Source organism: Phasianus colchicus, chromosome 25 (assembly GCF_987193195.1).
Source record: "Phasianus colchicus chromosome 25, bPhaCol1.hap1.1, whole genome shotgun sequence".
Lineage (NCBI taxonomy): Eukaryota > Metazoa > Chordata > Aves > Galliformes > Phasianidae > Phasianus > Phasianus colchicus.
Genome location: NC_143460.1, coordinates 882,288 through 900,882, shown reverse-complemented (window position 1 = coordinate 900,882; position 18,595 = coordinate 882,288). Strand labels below are relative to the sequence as shown.

At 49.2% G+C, this 18,595-nt stretch overlaps 2 protein-coding genes and 1 pseudogene across 3 annotated transcripts; 1 reads left to right on the top strand and 2 right to left on the bottom strand.

Annotated features, from left to right (window-relative positions):
- Positions 1-146: 146 nt before the first annotated feature.
- LOC116237031 (oxysterol-binding protein-related protein 9-like) lies at positions 147-6,097 on the bottom strand (annotated as a pseudogene). The gene is made up of 3 exons (XR_016459861.1): positions 5,753-6,097; positions 3,111-3,289; positions 147-3,036 (listed from the first exon to the last, which is right to left on the bottom strand). The product of XR_016459861.1 is annotated as an oxysterol-binding protein-related protein 9-like (transcript).
- A 37-nt stretch (positions 6,098-6,134) lies between these two features.
- LOC116237032 (uncharacterized) lies at positions 6,135-12,806 on the top strand. The gene is made up of 8 exons (XM_090124572.1): positions 6,135-6,214; positions 6,641-6,900; positions 7,233-7,292; positions 7,943-8,014; positions 8,392-8,487; positions 8,954-9,061; positions 9,792-9,939; positions 10,245-12,806. Exons 2-8 carry the CDS (start codon positions 6,864-6,866, stop codon positions 11,062-11,064), a joined length of 1,341 nt encoding a protein of 446 aa, XP_089980698.1. The 5' UTR covers positions 6,135-6,214; positions 6,641-6,863; the 3' UTR covers positions 11,065-12,806.
- Positions 12,807-16,047: 3,241 nt separating this feature from the next.
- On the bottom strand, positions 16,048-18,456 carry LOC149915024 (uncharacterized). The gene has a single exon (XM_090124571.1). The coding sequence runs from the start codon at positions 17,977-17,979 to the stop codon at positions 16,057-16,059; it is 1,923 nt and encodes a 640-aa protein (XP_089980697.1). The 5' UTR covers positions 17,980-18,456; the 3' UTR covers positions 16,048-16,056.
- Positions 18,457-18,595: the final 139 nt, after the last annotated feature.

Genomic DNA, 18,595 nt, shown 5'->3' with positions numbered 1-18,595 from the left:
TAGTGTGAGTTTTTTCAAAACACGATAACCACTGTAATGCTGCTGAGTTTTAAATAAATGTTTAATTAGTTTGAACCTTTCAAGTCACTGTCATTACTTCTGTTTACCACACAGAGACTTGGAAGACTACCCTGTGTAGAAGAATACATATCTCTGTCTGAAAAGAGCACAGGTCCATGAGAAAGGACTCGTATTAGCTGGGGTATGTGAGTGAAGTGCCTCAGCCTGGGCTTCTGCATGTCGCTAGGAAAAACTTGTCTGTGAGAAAGTGCTCTGTAACTGTAAGGAAGTCTCCTTGCTTTCCATGAATGGCCTTGCACATTCTGATACATGACGCTTTATTGTTTCCCGCTGTTACAAAATATGGATGTGGTACTAAGGGGTGGCACGGACATCTTGCTGGTCAGCTGCCACTGGTACCTGCTGGGGTAATTCCAAGGTGGACACTCTGCTGGCGGCAGCACCCAGGAATGTGAGCACTTCTTTACTGAATGATGAACATTAATCTGCCTTCATGTACTTTCTCCAGGATCATTAAAACCTAGGCAGAAGCACTGGAGCTTTTGCATAAATATATTCCCACCCCTGTCCCTTGCCCGAGATGGGACGCAGGGCATCCACAGCCTCTGGGCAGCCTTGGCCAAGGCCTTGGAGCCTCTGGGGGAGGAATTTCCTCTGTACATCTACCTCAGTTTTCTCTCTTTGAGTTTAAAGCCATTTCCACATGACCTGTCGCTGTCTGCCAATGCCAAGTGACACACAAGGTCTGGCAATGGGTCAAAGTAGTAACATGACAACTGTACAGCGTGGACAACTGCGGTATTACTTTCTATTTATTGGTACAACACAGCCTGGAAGGCCCCGGTTGATGTCAGCAGCAGTTCTCTGGCTGTCAGATGTTGCCCGTAAACCCACATGCCAGGGGTGTTCCCACCTCCTGACCAATGGTGGAGAGGAGTGTGAGGCTGTGAGGATGATGCTGGGGGGGGGGGGGGCTGGGGGCTGCCACGCTTCTCAAGCTTCCATGAGGCACTGGTTGTCTGGGTGCTGGACAATGCCCCTGAGCTTTGTCCAGCTAGACAATGTCCCCCAAGCACACCTTGGGGTGCTGCTTCAGTCCCTTGAAAGAGGGTGGAGGGAGGCGGGGGCGGTGTTGATGCCTGGGGGCTGCTGGGCCTGTTGCACACCCTGGGGGCCGCGGAGTCTGGGCTGGTGGTCTGTGCGGGCCCAGGTGGGGGCAGCTGAGCCCAATAGCTGTCTGGCCTGGCGGAGGCTGCTCTTGTGGTGCTCTGTGACCAGTGGGCAGGTCGTCCCTGCACAGGTGGTGTCTGTTCATAGAATTAGATATAAACTCTGCTAAGTCAAGGCAAGAACTCTTTTTTTCTAACCTCCTCAGTGTTTTTTGGCGGCAAGTTGTTTCAGTAGTGGCTCATCGTAAACCCAGCATTCTCCATCTTCATGAAATGACCTTGTTTCCCATGGGGTCTCATTCTCCTTTCTGGTTCTGGCTTCAGCTTTCTGTCTTTCTTCAACTGCATGCTTTGCAGCTGTAGCTGCATCAGTGTCTCTTATTTTTAAATTGCAGGTTACACCTTTCCATAAGGAGCGAGACTCAAAGTCCTCTTGGTCTTCCAATTTCCTTACCTTCTTCTAAATTATAGGCATTTTCTTGGTATCTATAAAGACAGTGTTCTCCCCTGTTGAGTATTTTGCATACATGACACAATTCCATTCTCCTTCAACTGAGCAGATGGGTTTCTTGTTATTAGGAGAGAAGATTTCAGCTGTAATTGTGTTTCTTTCCTCCATAAAATGGTTTTCTGTGAAAGACAATGGAAGCGTTATAGCCTGTCTTCGAGCAACTAATACCGCATTCTCCACCAAGCTCTATCCATGGCACAGTGAGAACAGATCTTTCATAACCATTAGGAAAGGTCAAAAGATAGTGTTCATCACAATCTATGCATGTGACACACCCTTGCCCTATGTTATGAACTCCAATAGACATTCCTAAGAATTTTGACTTGGTAAATATGTGAGCACTGAATTGTATCCTCTTGTTAAATCCTCTGTGTAAAATGCTGAAATTGGAGGATGATGAGAAACCTGTGCTGCCACAAATGTTACATTGCTTTTGCTGACCCAGGAAACTGGTCCTTCAGAAACTGCCTCCGTATCATCTTCACCTTCAGTGCCTGGTAATAGCCAATGACATTGGAAGATCTCGCCCAGAATGGGATTGTAAGGGTTTTTAACAACTTTTATTCTTTTTCTTCCAGCACGAAGAGCTGAGAGGTATAATTTACCCACTTGAAGCATTCTTTCTTTTGGATCCTTCTGGTCACTAATGCTGACAAATAAGTCCGGATGTGCAAAAAAGTCAGCATACATTTCCAACAGTGATCTTCTTTCCAGGATAAATGTTGGAAGAACCACCTTTGTTAGATTCATTCCTAATCTGACTTGTGACAAGAGATGCATGATAACACTCTTGTGTTCTTCCACTGCTTCTCCTTCTGCATCATCATCTCTATCATCAGGAGGAAAAGATCAGTGTCATTTGTTCCATTAGATATGGGAGAATGGAGTGACTCTGGTATCCAGACGTTTCAAATTACTCTCTGTGTTGCTACAAGTCAGGACTGCAGCAGACCCTGAAGAATCCATACATTGCTTTGGGGAAGAGCTGCTCTGATAGAATTCAAGAGCATCATAGAATTCATCCTCACTTGAGTAAGAAAAATCCAGAACTGTGTTTGGAGACAGATTGACATGTCTTGGAGAAGTGAGGCTGCTGCTAAGTGCTGATTGCATGCTTCCTTTACTATTTGGTGTTGGAGTCAGATTTCTAAGTCCATCTGCATGCTTCTCCTCATTATTTTGGTCTTTAGCAATCTGTAGCAAGACCATGCAGTGTTTCACTGATTCTACCATGCAATTGATGGTTTCTTTCAGACTTCCATTTTTTTTCCTCTGTTCATCATCTTTACAGTTCTGGAGTTTTTCATCAATAAGCTTCAATTGGTCTGTGAATATCTGTAAGTAAGCGTCAGCCTCAGTGAGTTTCTTATCAAAATCATCAACACTGGGAACAAACACTGAATCCATACCAGGCAGCTGGGCCACTCTGGTGGTGCTCTGTGGCAGGAGGGCAGGTCATCCCTGCACAGGCGGTGGCCATCCGTGCTGTGTCTGTCGGTTGGGCACCTTGAGGAGAGCAGGCCGTCCATCCGAGTGCGAGCTGCAGCTGTGGGCATCGGGCTGGGCTCTGGCAGCTGCAGCAAGGCACCTGCGGAGAGAGGAACGTGCTGAGGGCACAGGAGAGCAAGGTGGGCAGGGGCCGTGGCTCCCCACACTCGTGCCATGCTGCCACCACCATCGTTGCAGCCACAGCAGTCTGGGTACGCCTGCACAGAGTGCATCCAACCTGGCCCTGAACGCCTCGAGGGATGGAGCATTTTGACCTTAACTTAAGGTTAATGCTCCAACTTAAGTCATTGTCACTCTGAAATTGGGTTTAGAGACATATTTTGACCCAAATGGTGGCCTTCACACACTTAAGAATTGGGTTTGTGACCTCTTTTGATGCAAATTGTAACATTTTCACACTCCAAAATTGGGTTAATGACATATTATGTTTCAAATTGTGGCCCTCACACATTCCCAAACTGCTTTAATACACACATATTGACCCAAACTGTGACGTTCTTATACTCCAAAATCAAGTTCATGACGCATTTTGACTTGTGATGCATCCTTTGCACACTAAGAATGGTGTGCAGCTGCAGGCCTTGCTCTTTGGGCTTTTGGCCCTGGCCTCTCTAACTGTGGCTGTGGCTTTATGTCCCAGGGCCGGGGCCAGTCTCTCTGGCTGTGGTTTTAGGCCCCAGAGCTGGTGCTGTCCTCTCAGGCTTTAGGCCTCAGGACCATGCTAGCCTCTCTGGGGGTGGCTTTAGGCCCGAAGCTGGTTCTGGCCTCTTCTGCATTGGCTTTGGCTTTAGGCCCTGGGGCCAGTCCAGGCCTCTCTGGCTGATGATTTTGGCCTTGGGGCCAGTGCCAGTCTATCTGGCAGTGTTTTTTGGCCCCTGGGCTGTTCCAGCCTCTCTGGCACAGCTTTGGCCCCACAGCTGGTATCAGCCTGTTTGGCTGTGGTTGTGGATATAGGCCCTGGGGCTGCTGCTGTCCTGCTGGGCTATGGCTTTAGGTCCCGGGGTCATCGTTGGCCACTCAGGCTGTGGCTTTTGGCACCGGTGCTGGTTTCTCTGGCTGTTTTTATGCCCCAGGTCTGGTGCTAGTGTCTCTGGCAGTGGCTTTAGGCCCTGGGGCTGGTGCTGGCCTCTCGGGCTGTGGTTTTTGGCCCTGGGGCTGGTGCCAGCCTATCTGGCTTTGGCTGTGGCTTTAGGCCCCAGAGAGCTGCTTCTGGCCTCTGTGACTGTGGCTCTTGGCCTTAGTACTTGTGCCGCCCTACAACAACATGCATTTTAAAATGGTTTGTGCAAGTAAATGAAAGCATGAGAAAACTGAGCTCTTCTGGGTATTTCTAGAATTGATGAAAGGCAGGCAGCGTGCGATGGTGTGAAGGTTCTGTGTGTCCCGTCACAGCCTGTGCCTTCAGCTCTTTGTCCTCTTACACGACAGCATAAAGTGAGACGGGATACTATCTGTGCTATTGCGCCACAGTCACAGTCTGAGACAGAGTCTGCACTACATGAGATTTAAGAGACAGTGCTGGGGGATGTGGGAGGAGTTCTAACTTGCCAGGTGACTTTTACTTTCAGAGGCCTTTGTGCAGCGCCAGATGTGCATTTCCTAGAAGTACATGATGGAGCACATCCTGGGGTCGAGATGCTATGGCCAGGAAAGTCCTGCTGTGGATGCACAGGCTTGGCTGAGTCCCTGTCTGAAGACACAATTGCCAGGACCCAATGTGGAGGCAGAAGAGCCGTGACGTGTGGTATCTGTATGCCTATCTGTATATCTGCACAGCAGGCCCAGTTGCCTCTGTTTCCCCCACTCCATGGGAACTGCCCATGCTGCCACTGCTCCCTGAGCCTTTTCTGGCCACAGTGACCTGGGGCGATTCCACCTCCATCAGCCTGTTCCCGGCCTGGTGCCCATCCCCAAAGCAATTCGTGGTACTGGCACAGGCAGTGCAGGCGAGCTGTGTGAAACGCACTCTGCATCCCACTGCACAAAGCACTGCAGGGAGAGAGGAAGGCTGGGGCTGGTGTTGGCAACTGAGGGACACAGCCATTTCCCGCACTCCAAAATTGGGTAAATGACATATTTTGACCCAAATTGTGGTCCTCACACACGCCCAAACTTGTTTCTTACATGTATTTTGACCCAAACCGTGACATGCTCACACTCAAAACTATGTTAATGACATGTTAATTAACTGTGTTAATGACCCAATTGGCAGAGCAAAGCTGCAAATTTCAGATGTTATGCTCTGGCAATTTACAAAAGAATACAGCACAGTTTGCCATTTTTTTTAGAGACTGTGATAAGAAACATAATGTCATTGAACAAATGTCTTCTTTGGTGCCATTAAAAGGCAAAACTAAATCTCTTGATTTGTGTGAAGCGGTGAAAACAGCACTGAAATGATTTTCTTTATCCTTTGACAGCATCTCTGGGTCTTTAATATCCATTCCCACCCAAGCCATTGCACAATTCTACGTTTCCATGATGTAAATGTGAAAATGTCAGCTGTGGTATCCTGCTGCTCTAGATGACTGTAAATCCTCACCCACGGTGACAATGCCTGTAACAAGCCCAGGGAGAACCTCGCCCTTGTGGCAGAACAGATCTGACCAACAGGACGTGTTCCCCGTGGTTCCGTCCCAGCAGTCCGGCACTCACCCTCTAAGGGGTGTCGTGAGCAACCGCTCCATGCAGCCCTGCTGCACAGGAGGAGCAGCCCTGGGGAGCCCCAGCCAGCATCTTGGGGACGTGAGGTCACAATGCCTCGCCTTCTGCAGTGAGGTCACAATGCCCTACCTTGTGCAGTGAGGTCACAATGCTCAGCGTGTGCCCCAGACATTCTGTGCTGGCCCCAGCAGCAGCACTTGCTGTGGCTACAGCGGTGGTGGTGGCAGCATGGCACGAGTGTGGGGGGCCACGGCCCCTGCCCGCCTTGCTCTCCTCCTCCTACTGATGGCCATGTGTTCCCAGGAGATTTGTGCTGCTCCGTGGCGAGCACCAGGACCAGGTGGGTGGGCAGAGATGGGGCCAAAACCGAGCAGCACCGGGGACGAGAGGTCAGGGCTGTTGTCCCCATGGCTCTGTGCCGTGCTGCCCCAGGGCTACCTTCCATGGGAGGTGCATTGAGAGGGGGGGACAGTCAGCAGTCAGCACCACAGGAGCTGGGCAAGAGTGTAAGGAAGCAATGCTCCGCAGGCCCTGGCTCCAGCCATGCTGGGCCATGGTTATGCTGCTGGCTGGCTGGAGCACACTCTTCACCTGAGGGTGTTCTATGGGAGAGCTCAGAAGATGTGTGCTGGGAAAGGTGTGAGCATTTCTGCTCCGGCTTCCTAGTGCACTCCAGAGACGAATCCTGGTTCCCAATAGAGACCCTCGGCTGGAGCCCAGATGGGTTCAGGAGTCTTTTCTTTGTATGCTCTTCCACACGGTCCAGGAGGGGTGTCGTACGTGGCCTGGAGAGAGCATTTGGAAAGCTGCTGAGTGGCAGGCTCCAGGCCACCTGTACCTCTGGCAATCACGGCCTGACTCTCCCATCCCATTACCTGAGCCTTCCCCCATCACTAAGGGAGAAGGAGATCACAACATGCAATGGGAGCATCCCTCTTCTGTTCTTGATTCTATATGATGACATTGGTGCTCCTTATCCGGATGATTGGATGGAAACTGCTTTTGTGCCTCAGGGGAAACCCAGAGGTAAGTTGTGAGTGTCTGTTTTCTTGAAGGCAGAAAAATTAGGGCAGTAATAGTTTATTTGGGTACTTAAGAACCTCCAAAGGTTTTTCAAGTCTCTTTGTGCCTTGAAGGCTGTACACAGAGCAGTCCTGTGTATTTCTTGGAGAGCTCTCACATTTCAGTGGGAAGGCAGCCCTTGCCACTCTTTGGAGGAGGGAACCTATACCTTTGCTGTTTGGGCCATGTCATTCCCTGACCTGCTGCCAGTCCTCAGAGGTCACTGCAGAAAAAGCAGGCCCCAGTGTGCAGTGGAAGCTCTCCTCACCTGTGTTTGATCACACTTGTGCCTGCAGGCTGTCTTGGTGGATTACCAGAGCGAAGTCCTGTCCCTGAGCCTGCGGTGGATGCCAGAGGTAAGTCACCAGTCTTCATCTCATGATCTTTGCTCATATTTGGTTGTGGTAGTTCAGGAAGGATTCAGCCCAGTGATTTCTTCTCCATGATAGGCTTGGGTATTCACTGCTTCTTGGGTGCTGTTTGCTCCCAGTGTCCTTTTGTTATTGTCTCCATACATCAGAGATCTTCCAATAAGAAAACCTTGAGGGGCCAAATGCTCTTTCATGCTGTCTCTGAGGATTGTTTCACGTGGCCTGGAGAGAGATCTGGAAAGCTGCTGAGAGCCAGCCAACTGCCCACCTGGCCCCCCTCCAATTTTGCAACATTCGACCCAGCTCTGGATGCCACATCATCTCCTGAGCCCTTTCCAGTCACTGCAGGTCTCTAAGGAAGAGAGAGATCACAACATGCAATGGGAACTTTTATCATCGCTGCTTGATTACAGCTGTGCCTATAAGCAGTGCCTTGCCAAAGCCTCAGCATAATCCATTCCGTGAGCCTCAGGGCAATCACACATAAAAAGACCTTTTGATCTTCCTCTTCCTATTTGCCAGATGCTGTTGTGTAGTAGGGAGAGAAGAGTGCTGTGGAGCAATGCTGTCATTCCAGTCTAAATAAGTATCTGGCCATGTTTGACAAGAGCTGCTCTGTCTGTGTTTGTTTACAGGTGTGAGTGGAGTTGAGTGGGATCCAGCTTCCCAGCTGAGCTTCAGGACCGAAGCCCCAGCAACTCGTATGGGTATGCCATGAGTTTTTGCTTCCTCTGAGATATGCCAGTTCACAGTCCTAACGTCAGCCAGGCTTGTCTGCAGGTGTGCATGAGAATGCACACCTACATGTGCGTCCCCTGTCCTCGCATGATCCCCTGGCACCATCTGCTCTTCAGTGATGCCATTATGCAGTTATGTAGATTGCAGTGTGTGGTGGAAAGTTCTCCTCATTCTTTGGCTGCAGAAGTGCCTCTAGGGAAGGCTGGGCCAAATCCTCGGCTGCCTCCTGTACTGGAGCCCTACAGGCATCCCCGGGGGTGGCTGTTGTCTTTATTGACTTCACCGAAAAGACCACTCAGTTCAGTACTTTGTTTGTCTGAAATTTATCTTAATGCTTTCTGTTAAGGTCCTGAGAGATTGAGAAAGACACGGGAAAGAGGAAAATATCCCCAGACGCTGTCCCATATGCTAATGAAAATCATGAAGGACAAGGCAGCGCATGGTGAGTGTATTTCTGTCTGTTCCCTGAAAGACTTGGGAAGTTGAGTTTCTAGAAATATATGTGGGGAAACTGGAAAGGATGAATCAGAGCCCTTCTGTGGCCTCTGTGTCTGAACTGGCTTGCAGCTTTTTGCTGCTCTCTTTGAAGGAAGGAATTTTGCAACATCTTGCAACTTGCCAGAATCGCACAAGGTGCACTGTGAACAGGAAGCTTGCCCGCAACCTGCTGGTTTCCCAGCAGGACAGGTTTTGCTGTCTGTGCTTGCAAACTGGAAAGTGTGTAGCACTTCAGTTTGTCTCATGGAATGGCATGCAGTTAGGACTAGGAATGAGGTGCACCGTAAAAAGCCCAGGCTTTGTTCCTAAACTTTACTGATGTGTCTAGAGAACTGATGCCTCCTGAAGATACCATCTTCCTGATGAGAAGCAGTTACTTACAGTCCCACTCTCTTACCTCCTTTCTAAAGAGACAGACATAGAGCCTGTGCACAGGGATGCATTTCAGCAAGGCAGCCATCGCACACTGCCCGTCCCTCTGGGAGAAACAGAGGCCACACACACAACTGGCGCTCCAGGTAAAGGCTGCTCATAGAGCTCCGTGGCTGTGGCTAGAGGTTACTCCCCTCTCACTGCACCCAGTTCCCAGGGACTTAGGAACTCTGTCCTTTTGGGAACAAGGCCACCAGAACCACATTCAACAGATGAGGAGAGGAGATAGGACCCTCCAACAAACCTCCCTCCCACAGTTCCCGCATTCCAGAGCTTGCTGTGCCTCCCTTGAGTTCCCTTCCAGGCACAGCAGCAGCCTGGAGCGGGATCCCTCCTGTGGCGGTTCTTGCCCGTGTTACTCAAAGCAGCAATTGGTTAAACAGATCCACATGCTCTCCTTCTGCTCTAATGAGTTTTGTTTAGTCAGACAACGTGTCCCGAAGGATCACAGTGTCCCTGCTTGCCTGTAGCAGCACTAGTGAGCCTGAAAAGCACGAGTGGGCAAGTGCAAAGGAATCTTAGAGCATGATGGAGAAGAAGGAGCAAATCCGTGGCCCAGCAAGATCTGGACCATGGCAGAGCCAGAGTGTAAACAAAGCTGAGAGGCAAAATAGAGGCTCCAGAGTGCCTTGATATGCAGTGCCCTTTAGAGTTCCCTTTGTTTCCCCTGGAATCAGGGAAGCATTGCAGCCTGAGGATTTTCACTTGCTCCGGGAGGCCAACAAAATGGAAAAGAACATTTTGTGGCAATGTCAGGCCTCCTGTGAGATTGCCAGTAGGGTGTGAGACACAGCAATGACCACTTTGTTTCTCCAGGTGTGGATGGTGAAGGACATGCAAATGCCACAGAAGATGAAGATCTACTGAAGTACTGCCTTGCACTTACTGCGGCTCTCCTGGTTTCCATGCTGGCAGCGATGATTACGTTCTGTCTTGTTATCCGGCGATGTAGGCAGAGAAACCAGTGAGTTGTTGTTCACCACCATCCCCATCCTGCCCATCTCTTTACTATAGGGCTGCTATAAAAAAGCTATATAAAAGCCAGGAGGCATTTCTAGTTAAAGCAGCATGGAGAGGCCAGTTAGTTGTTGGCTTACATGGTCTGAGATTTACACTGTCAAATGTTTTAATTGGCCTTGCCATTCCTGCATCCTGTCCTTACTGCTAGGCCTGAGACAGGCTGGGAGCTGAGGGTGGTTCTTTGCCATGTGCTGTGAGGAAGGAGAGCAGGGGCTTTCATGTGCCCTCAGCACATTCCTCTCTCCACAGGCACCTTGCTGCAGCTGCTGGAGCCTGGCCCGATGCCCACGGCCACAACTCGCACTTGGATGGACAGCCTGCTCTCCTCAAGGTGCCCGACCGACAGACACGGCATGGACAGCCACCACCTGTGCAGGGACAACCTGCCCTCCTGCCGCAGAGCACCACCAGAGCAGACTCCGCTGGGCCAGACAGCTGCCAGGCTCAGTTGCCCCCGCCTCAGACTCCACGGCCCACCAGCCCAGGCTCCGAGGCCCCCGGGATGTGTGACAGGCCTAGCAGCCCCCAGGCATCAACACCGCCCCCCCGTCCCCCTCCACCCTCTTTCATGGGATGGAAGAAACCTGCCCGATTTGGAGGCTTGTGGTCATCGGTCAGCACCCAAACAACGGCTCCCTGGCCTATGAGCGACAGGCCCAGCTGTCCCTGGACATCAACACCACCCCCCCATCCTCCTCCACCATCCTTCAGGGAACGGGAACAGCTTCCCCAGGCTGTAGGCTTGACAGCACGGCCCAGTCAACAGACAATGGGTGCCCAGGGAAGGCACAACAGGCCCAGCATCCCCCTGTCCACCCAGGCACCGTCACCACCCTCTCACTACCCTCCACAAACCTTCAGGGGAAAGGAGTTGCCCCGCCAGGGTGTAGGCTTGGGGAAATTTTCCGACAGATGGACAACTGTGTCCTGGGGGAAGTATGACAGGCCCAGCAGCCCCCAGTCCCCCCCCCCACCAGCTCTGCCCTCCCCCTCCTCTCCACCATCCATCAGGAGGTGGGAGCGGTCCCCCCCAGGGGGTAGAGTTAGGGGCATCATGCAACATCTGTAAAACCACTGCCAGGAGGAAGTATGACAGACCCAGCAGCACCCAGCCCCCCCCAGCATCATCTCTGTCCTCACACTCCTCTCCACCATTGGTCAGGAGGTGGGAGCACCCCTGGCATGTGGGTTTAGGGGCATCATCTGACAGCCAGAGAACTGCTGCTGGCATTGACTGGGACTTTCCAGGCTGTGTTGTACCAATAAGCAGAAAGTAATACCACAGTTGTCTATGCTGTACTGTTGTCATGTTACTACTTTGACCCACTGCCAGACCTTGTGTGCCACTTGGCATTGGCAGACAGATAATATGTGTGGGAATGGCTTTAAACTCAAAGAGAGAAAATTGAGGTAGATGTGTAGAGGTCAGAGGCAGCAAGGCCTGGCCCAGGGTGCCCAGAGGCTGTGGGTGCCCTGCATCCTGTCGGAGGAAGGGACAGGGGTGGGAGTACATTATGCAAAAGTGCCAGTGCTTCTGCGTGAGGTTTACCAGACAGCAGGCACTGTTCTGCTCTGACTAGTGGGCAATAAGTTGCTCTGCAATAGGAACCAAGCAAGAACTGTTAGCACATTTTCTTCCTCCTCCATTTCATTTTGCTCTGTGGGCTGGACTGAGAATCTGAAAGCGGAGAGAGATGGGATGAAGACAGTGCTGCAAGCCTCGTAAATCTGTTGTCACTGCTCACTCTGTGATAAGTCGTCTTATCAGAAGCACAGTCCATTGTGCTCAGCTGCCATGATACCACCCTGCAACTCCTCTCCAGCACCTGTTCTAGGTCACTGATACCTCAGAATCGTTCAGGAGGTGCAACATTCCTGTGTTTTCTCTCAGCTCTTAGCACTGCTGCACTCCTCAGGAGCTATGGCCACAAACAAAGCAGCTGTCAGTCAGCTGTAAAAGCATCCCGGTACTCTGCAAGAGGACAGAGTGTTCCGGTTCTGACAGCTTCCCTCAGCAGCCCAATATTGAAATGGTTTGTGGAGTTCCTTTGTGCAAGCTGCTAAGGACAGAGGCAGTCACATCAGCTGCCTATACATTAACTGGGAGATGTTTTTATGTTCATCACTGGTCAACACAAAAGGGAGTTCTTTAACATCTTTACTACACCTTCTTAACTGAGTATAACTGTTTTCTAAAAAAATTCTCAGCACTACAAATGATAATATTCAAAACATCTATACCTATGTCACGGAATTAACTAGATCAGTTTATGCCCGTGACAGGGGGCAGTAGGCCCCTGCCCTCCCCACCCCCCGCCTGGGCCCACAAAATGGGAAGGTAGGGGGAAAAGGAAAAAAAACAGCGGCAACAATCTATGGAGGTAAACTTATTTTACTAACTATGATATCGGAATGCAAAATAATACAATATAATACAATCTAATTGAAATTGAGACTAATAAATCAAATAAGATATGAGAGAGAGTTCCCGAGACCGAGTCAAACCTGAAAAAAAGCTTGGAACGGCTAGGAAAGCACCTCCAGCACCCACTGCCAGGCAGTAAGAGACCGCCCCCCCCGGAAGGGTCAGATCCCGTGACTTCCGCAATGTATAGGGATAGGTACGTAGAATTAGAGCATTAATACTTCCAGTACATGATGTTTTGATGTGGAATATTGAAAATCAAATAAGCAAAAACCAAAACCATGACATTCCACCCCTTATTCTACATCACTACATCACGCTTTATATATATATATATATATATATATATATATATATATATATATATATATATATATATACACACATATACAAACAAACAAAATGATTACAAATGCATCACACGCACACGTCTATATACATATACATGGAATTACTGTCTTCACTCCCCCAGCATCAAATTTCCTTGTGGTACATATTGAACATCCCCATTTTCCTGCATTACCCACCAAGTGGATCCAGGTCCCTGGGCAAAAACAGTACCGCGGAGAGGTTTGCCCTTTCCAGAAGCTGGAAGAACCCAAACTGTTTTTCCCAACATGCTCTTTACATGTACAACAGGGACCTTATCTCCCTCTACGGTATGTAGAGAGCTGGATTGGGTAGGACCATCACGATTGATAGATCCTCTGGTATTGACTAACCAGGTGGCTTCTGCCAAATGCTTCTCCCAGTGCTTAAATGTTCCGCCACCCATTGCTTTCAGCATTGTTTTTAACAACCCATTGTATCGTTCGATTTTACCAGAGGCTGGTGCATGGTAGGGAATATGGTAAATCCACTCAATGCCATGATCTTTGGCCCAAGTATTTACAAGAGAATTTTTGAAATGAGTCCCATTATCTGACTCAATTCTTTCTGGGGTGCCATGTCGCCAAAGGACTTGTTTCTCAAGACCTAATATGGTATTTCGGGCGGTAGCATGGGGTACTGCATATGTTTCAAGCCACCCAGTGGTTGCCTCTACCATGGTAAGCACATAACACTTACCACTGCGGGATCGTGGCAAGATGATATAATCAACCTGCCATGCCTCCCCATATTTATACTTTTGCCATCGCCCTTCCTCCCAGAGTGGTTTCATCTTCTTGGCTTGTTTGATTATAGCACATGTTTCACAGTCATGAATAACCTGTGCAATAGCATCCACAGTTAAGTCCACCCCTCAGTCTCTAGCCCACTTATATGTTGCATCTCTCCCCTGATGGCCCGAGGTCTCATGAGCCCACCGAGCTAGAAATAATTCACCCTTGTTCTGCCAGTCCAGGTCTATCTGAGCCACCTCAATTTTGGCAGCTCGGTCCACCTGGTGGTTATTTTGCTGTTCTTCAGTAGCCCGTCTCTTGGGCACATGAGCATCTACATGGCGAACCTTCACGACCATATTCTTTATTCGGGCAGCAATATCTTTCCACAGTTCAGCAGCCCAAATAGGTTTACCCCTTCTTTGCCAGTTATTTTGCTCCCACTGCTGTAACCACCCCCACAAAGCATTTGCCACCATCCATGAGTCAGTGTAAAGATAAAGCATTGGCCACCTCTCCCGTTCAGCCACATCCAAGGCAGTTGGACAGCCTTTACCTCTGCAAATTGGCTTGATTCTCCTTTCCCTTCAGTGGCCTCTGCAACTTGTCGTGTGGGGCTCCACACAGCAGATTTCCATCTGCGATGCTTTCCCACAATACGACACGATCCATCAGTGAACAGGGCATACTTTCTTTCATTTTCTGGTGATTTGTTGTATGGTGGGGCCTCTTTAGCTCGTGATACTTCTTCTGCTGGTGATGTTCCAAACTTTTTACCTTCAGGCCAGTCCATGATGACCTCTAGGATTCCTGGACGGCTGAGGTTCCCCATCCACGCTCGTTGCGTAATCAACGCAATCCACTTACTCCAAGTGGCATCAGTTGCGTGATGGGTGGGGGGAACCTTTCCTTTAAACATCCAGTTCAGCACTGGTAGTCGAGGTGCCAGAAGGAGCTGTGTTTCAGTACCGACTACTTCAGAAGCAGCCCGAACCCCCTCATACGCGGCTAAGATCTCCTTTTCAGTTGGAGTGTAGCCCTCTTCCGACCCCTTGTAGGCCCGACTCCAGAATCCCAGGGGTCGGCCTCGGGTCTCTCCTGAGGCTCTCTGCCACAAACTCCAAGTGGGACCTTTCTCTCCAGCAGCAGTGTAGAGGATGTTCTTTATATCCTGCCCTGTCCGTACTGGCCCTAAGGCCACGGCACGGGCTATCTCTTGCTTAATCTGTTCAAAAGCCTGCTGCTGCTCAGGGCCCCATGTAAACTCATTCTTCATTCGCGTCACATGATAAAGGGGGCTTACAATGAAGCTATAGTTTGGAACATGCATTCTCCAAAAGCCCACTACACCCAAAAAAGATTGTGTCTCTTTCTTACTGGTGGGTGGAGACATAGCGGTGATTTTGTTGATCACATCTGTCGGGATGTGACGACGGCCATCTTGCCACTTTATACCTAGGAACTGAATCTCCTGAGCAGGTCCTTTCACTTTGCTCCGCTTAACAGCAAAACCAGCACGCAGAAGAATCTGGATTATTCGCTCTCCTTTTGTGAAGACTTCTTCTGCTGTATCGCCCCACACAACGATATCATCAATGTACTGCAAGTGCTCAGGGGCACTGCCCTGTTCTAATGCAGTTTGGATCAACCCGTGGCAAATGGTTGGGCTGTGTTTCCACCCCTGGGGCAAACGGTTCCAAGTATACTGAACACCCCTCCAGGTGAAAGCGAATTGTGGCCTACATTCTTTGGCCAAAGGAATGGAGAAAAAGGCATTAGCAATGTCAATGGTGGCATACCATTTGGCTGCTTTTGATTCCAGTTCATACTGGAGTTCTAACATGTCCGGCACAGCAGCACTCAGTGGGGGTGTGACTTCATTCAGGCCACGATAGTCCACCGTCAGCCTCCATTCTCCACTGGCTTTACGCACTGGCCATATGGGGCTGTTAAAAGGCGAGTGAGTTTTGCTGATTACTCCCTGACTCTCTAGTTGACAAATCAACTTATGAATGGGGAGCAAGGAATCCCTGTTGGTGCGGTACTGCCGTCTGTGCACCGTTTTTGTAGCAATTGGTACCTGTTGCTCTTTTACTTGTAGCAACCCCACAACAGACGGATCTTCTGACAGGCCAGGCAAAACAGACAGCTGCTTAATGTTGTTTGTGTCTACAGCAGCTATTCCAAAGGCCCATCGATACCCCTTAGGATCCTTGAAATGCCCCCTTCTGAGGTAATCAATACCAAGTATACATGGAGCCCCTGGACCAGTCACAATAGGGTGCTTTTGCCAGTTCCTACCAGTGAGGCTTATCTCAGCCTCCAACACAGTCAATTCTTGAGAGCCCCCAGTCACTCCAGAAATATGGATTGATTCTGTCCCTTCATAAGTCGAGGGCATCAGAGTGCACTGTGCACCGGTATCCACCAATGCCTTATATTTCAGTGGTTCTGATGTGCCAGGCCATCGGATCCACACAGTCCAATAAACTCTATTATCCCTTTCCCCCCCCTGACTGAGGGCAGGGCCCCTCTATTCATTACCTCTGGTAACCGGAGCAACTGCACTGGCGGTTGATCTGCCTTGTAATTCTCTCACCCGTGCTCGTAGTACATGAGTAGCTTGGTCGTGCCACTTCCTCATGTCTTCTCCATGGTCACGTAAGTAACGCCACAAGGCAAGTCGCGATGTAGGATTCCTTCCTGGAGCTGGAGAGCGTTTGCCTCTAACAGCTGAGATTTTTGATTTTGCACCTGAGAAGGAGGGTTCATCGTCTTTAGTTAGTTCGATCCGTATTAGTTTCATCAGCTCCTTCATTAGACTCTTTTGACTATTCTGATCTTCATCAAGCGTTTCTGATACTTCTACAGGTTTGTCACGATTCATCAGTGAAGACATTTGCTCTTGCACTTTATTCAGTTGCTCCGTCATTTGTGAGATGGCGGCGATGGCGGTGCGAGTTGGGGGTAGCTGTTGTTCATAGCTTTGGAGCATAAGAATCAATTCATAAACTAAGGGGCTTCTCTGTTGGTCCTGGTATCTGTCAGATGCTGCCAATAGTGCAGAGGCGTATCTGGCTGGTGCTGTTGATGTGAGTTGCTGCCACATTTCACGCGTTGTTCTCACTCTCTCAGGGTCATGGCCTTGTGGGTCGTTAAAAACACAGTTCGGGTCATACAGCATTTCCACCACGGCTATTTCCCTCAAATACTGGATACCCTGTTCAACTGTATCCCATCTTTTCGTCACAGGCTTCAAGCCGCTTTTGAAGGGGTACCTTTCCTTCACAGCTGTTAATACTCGTTCCCAGAGGGAGGCAGCCCCATCCAGACATCGACTAATTCCTCTGTCAATAGCTGGATCTCTGGCAATGGCTCCTAGTTGGCGAGCTTCGTTACCATCTAGAGACAAGCTACTGGCCCCGTCGTCCCAACAGCGAACTAACCAGGAAACGATAGTTTCATTTGGGCGCCGTATAAATTCCTTTCTAGAGCCTTGGATTTCAGTCATCTTCAGAGGCCGACGAGTAGTAATAGAAACTTCCTCTTCATCACTCTCTTCTGCATGTCTCTTAGTTTTTCCTTTTGCCTTTCTTGATGTTGGTGGTTTCGAGGAGGGCCCCTCACCTGGATCTTCCTCCACCTCCTCCTCCTCCTCTTCTTCTTTTTTCCGTTCTAGACGCGAGGACACTCGTTTCCATTTCTTGCCCTCCACAGGGGCAACTGATATTGTTACTGGTGTCTCCTGTAATTGATCAGATTTGACTTCCCCTTTGGCTTGAACCTCAGCTCGGAAACTCTCTCTCTCCAAAACAGTATTATATAGGGCACGGTAAGCACAAGCCAAACCCCAAATAAGTTGTACCTCCTTAGATTTACCTAAGCCGCACTGCCCCTGTTTCAAATACTGGCTAAGTTTCTGGGGATCCCACAGGTGCTCAAGAGTGAAATCCCATGACATTGCGGGTCCCCATGCTTCTAAGATTTTTCCTAAACCTCTCCATATTCCCTGCCAGTCAGCATTCTCTGGTTCTGGAGGAGACTCCTTCTGCTTACTATTCCTGTATAGGACTACATTCAGGGAGAGTGATATTATGACCACAAGCATGAGAGTTAAGTCAGCATTGGAAAAACGTCTGATAAACCAAAAGGAAAACCTGGAAACTGGTTTGAACATCGTGTGGTTTGTAAAATTAGCTATTCCATCTGGGATGTAGTTGCTTGTGAAATTAGCCATTCCATCCGGGATGCAAATGTCAAAATTCATATTAAACATTGAATATAGGTACCAAGATAGGTACCATACAGGCGTCTCCATCAGTGCCTTTATGTAGTTATATACGTACACCATTCCACAACAAGTAAAGATGACATTGATGATTGGCCAGTAGGTCACGAGAAACACCATAGTTTTTAATCCCCTACTCAGCGCTCCCACGAAAAAGAGTGGGTTCATCGCTGGTTTCTGCTCAAAAAGGGTTAATGAATTGAAACTAACAAGAGGGGGGGGGGGGAAGAAAAAAAAAAGGCACTACTCAGACTAAGCAGTGCTCAAAGTTTACAAATATCCCAGAATACTGGCAGTACGCCTGGTCTTTCAAGGTCAAGTTTTCCAGCACAAAAACCTGAACTACTGATAATGCTCCCTAACGAAGCTCTCTAAGAGCAGAGAGCGAGATTCGTTCTAAGAGCCAAAAAGCAAAAACCAAAAAAACAAAAGGCAGCTATGCCCGCATTCTCCACCAAAATCTGTCACGGAATTAACTAGATCAGTTTATGCCCGTGACAGGGGGCAGTAGGCCCCTGCCCTCCCCACCCCCTGCCTGGGCCCACAAAATGGGAAGGTAGGGGGAAAAGGAAAAAAAACAGCGGCAACAATCTATGGAGGTAAACTTATTTTACTAACTATGATATCGGAATACAAAATAATACAATATAATACAATCTAATTGAAATTGAGACTAATAAATCAAATAAGATATGAGAGAGAGTTCCCGAGACCGAGTCAAATCTGAAAAAAAGCTTGGAACGGCTAGGAAAGCACCCTCCAGCACCCACTGCCAGGCAGTAAG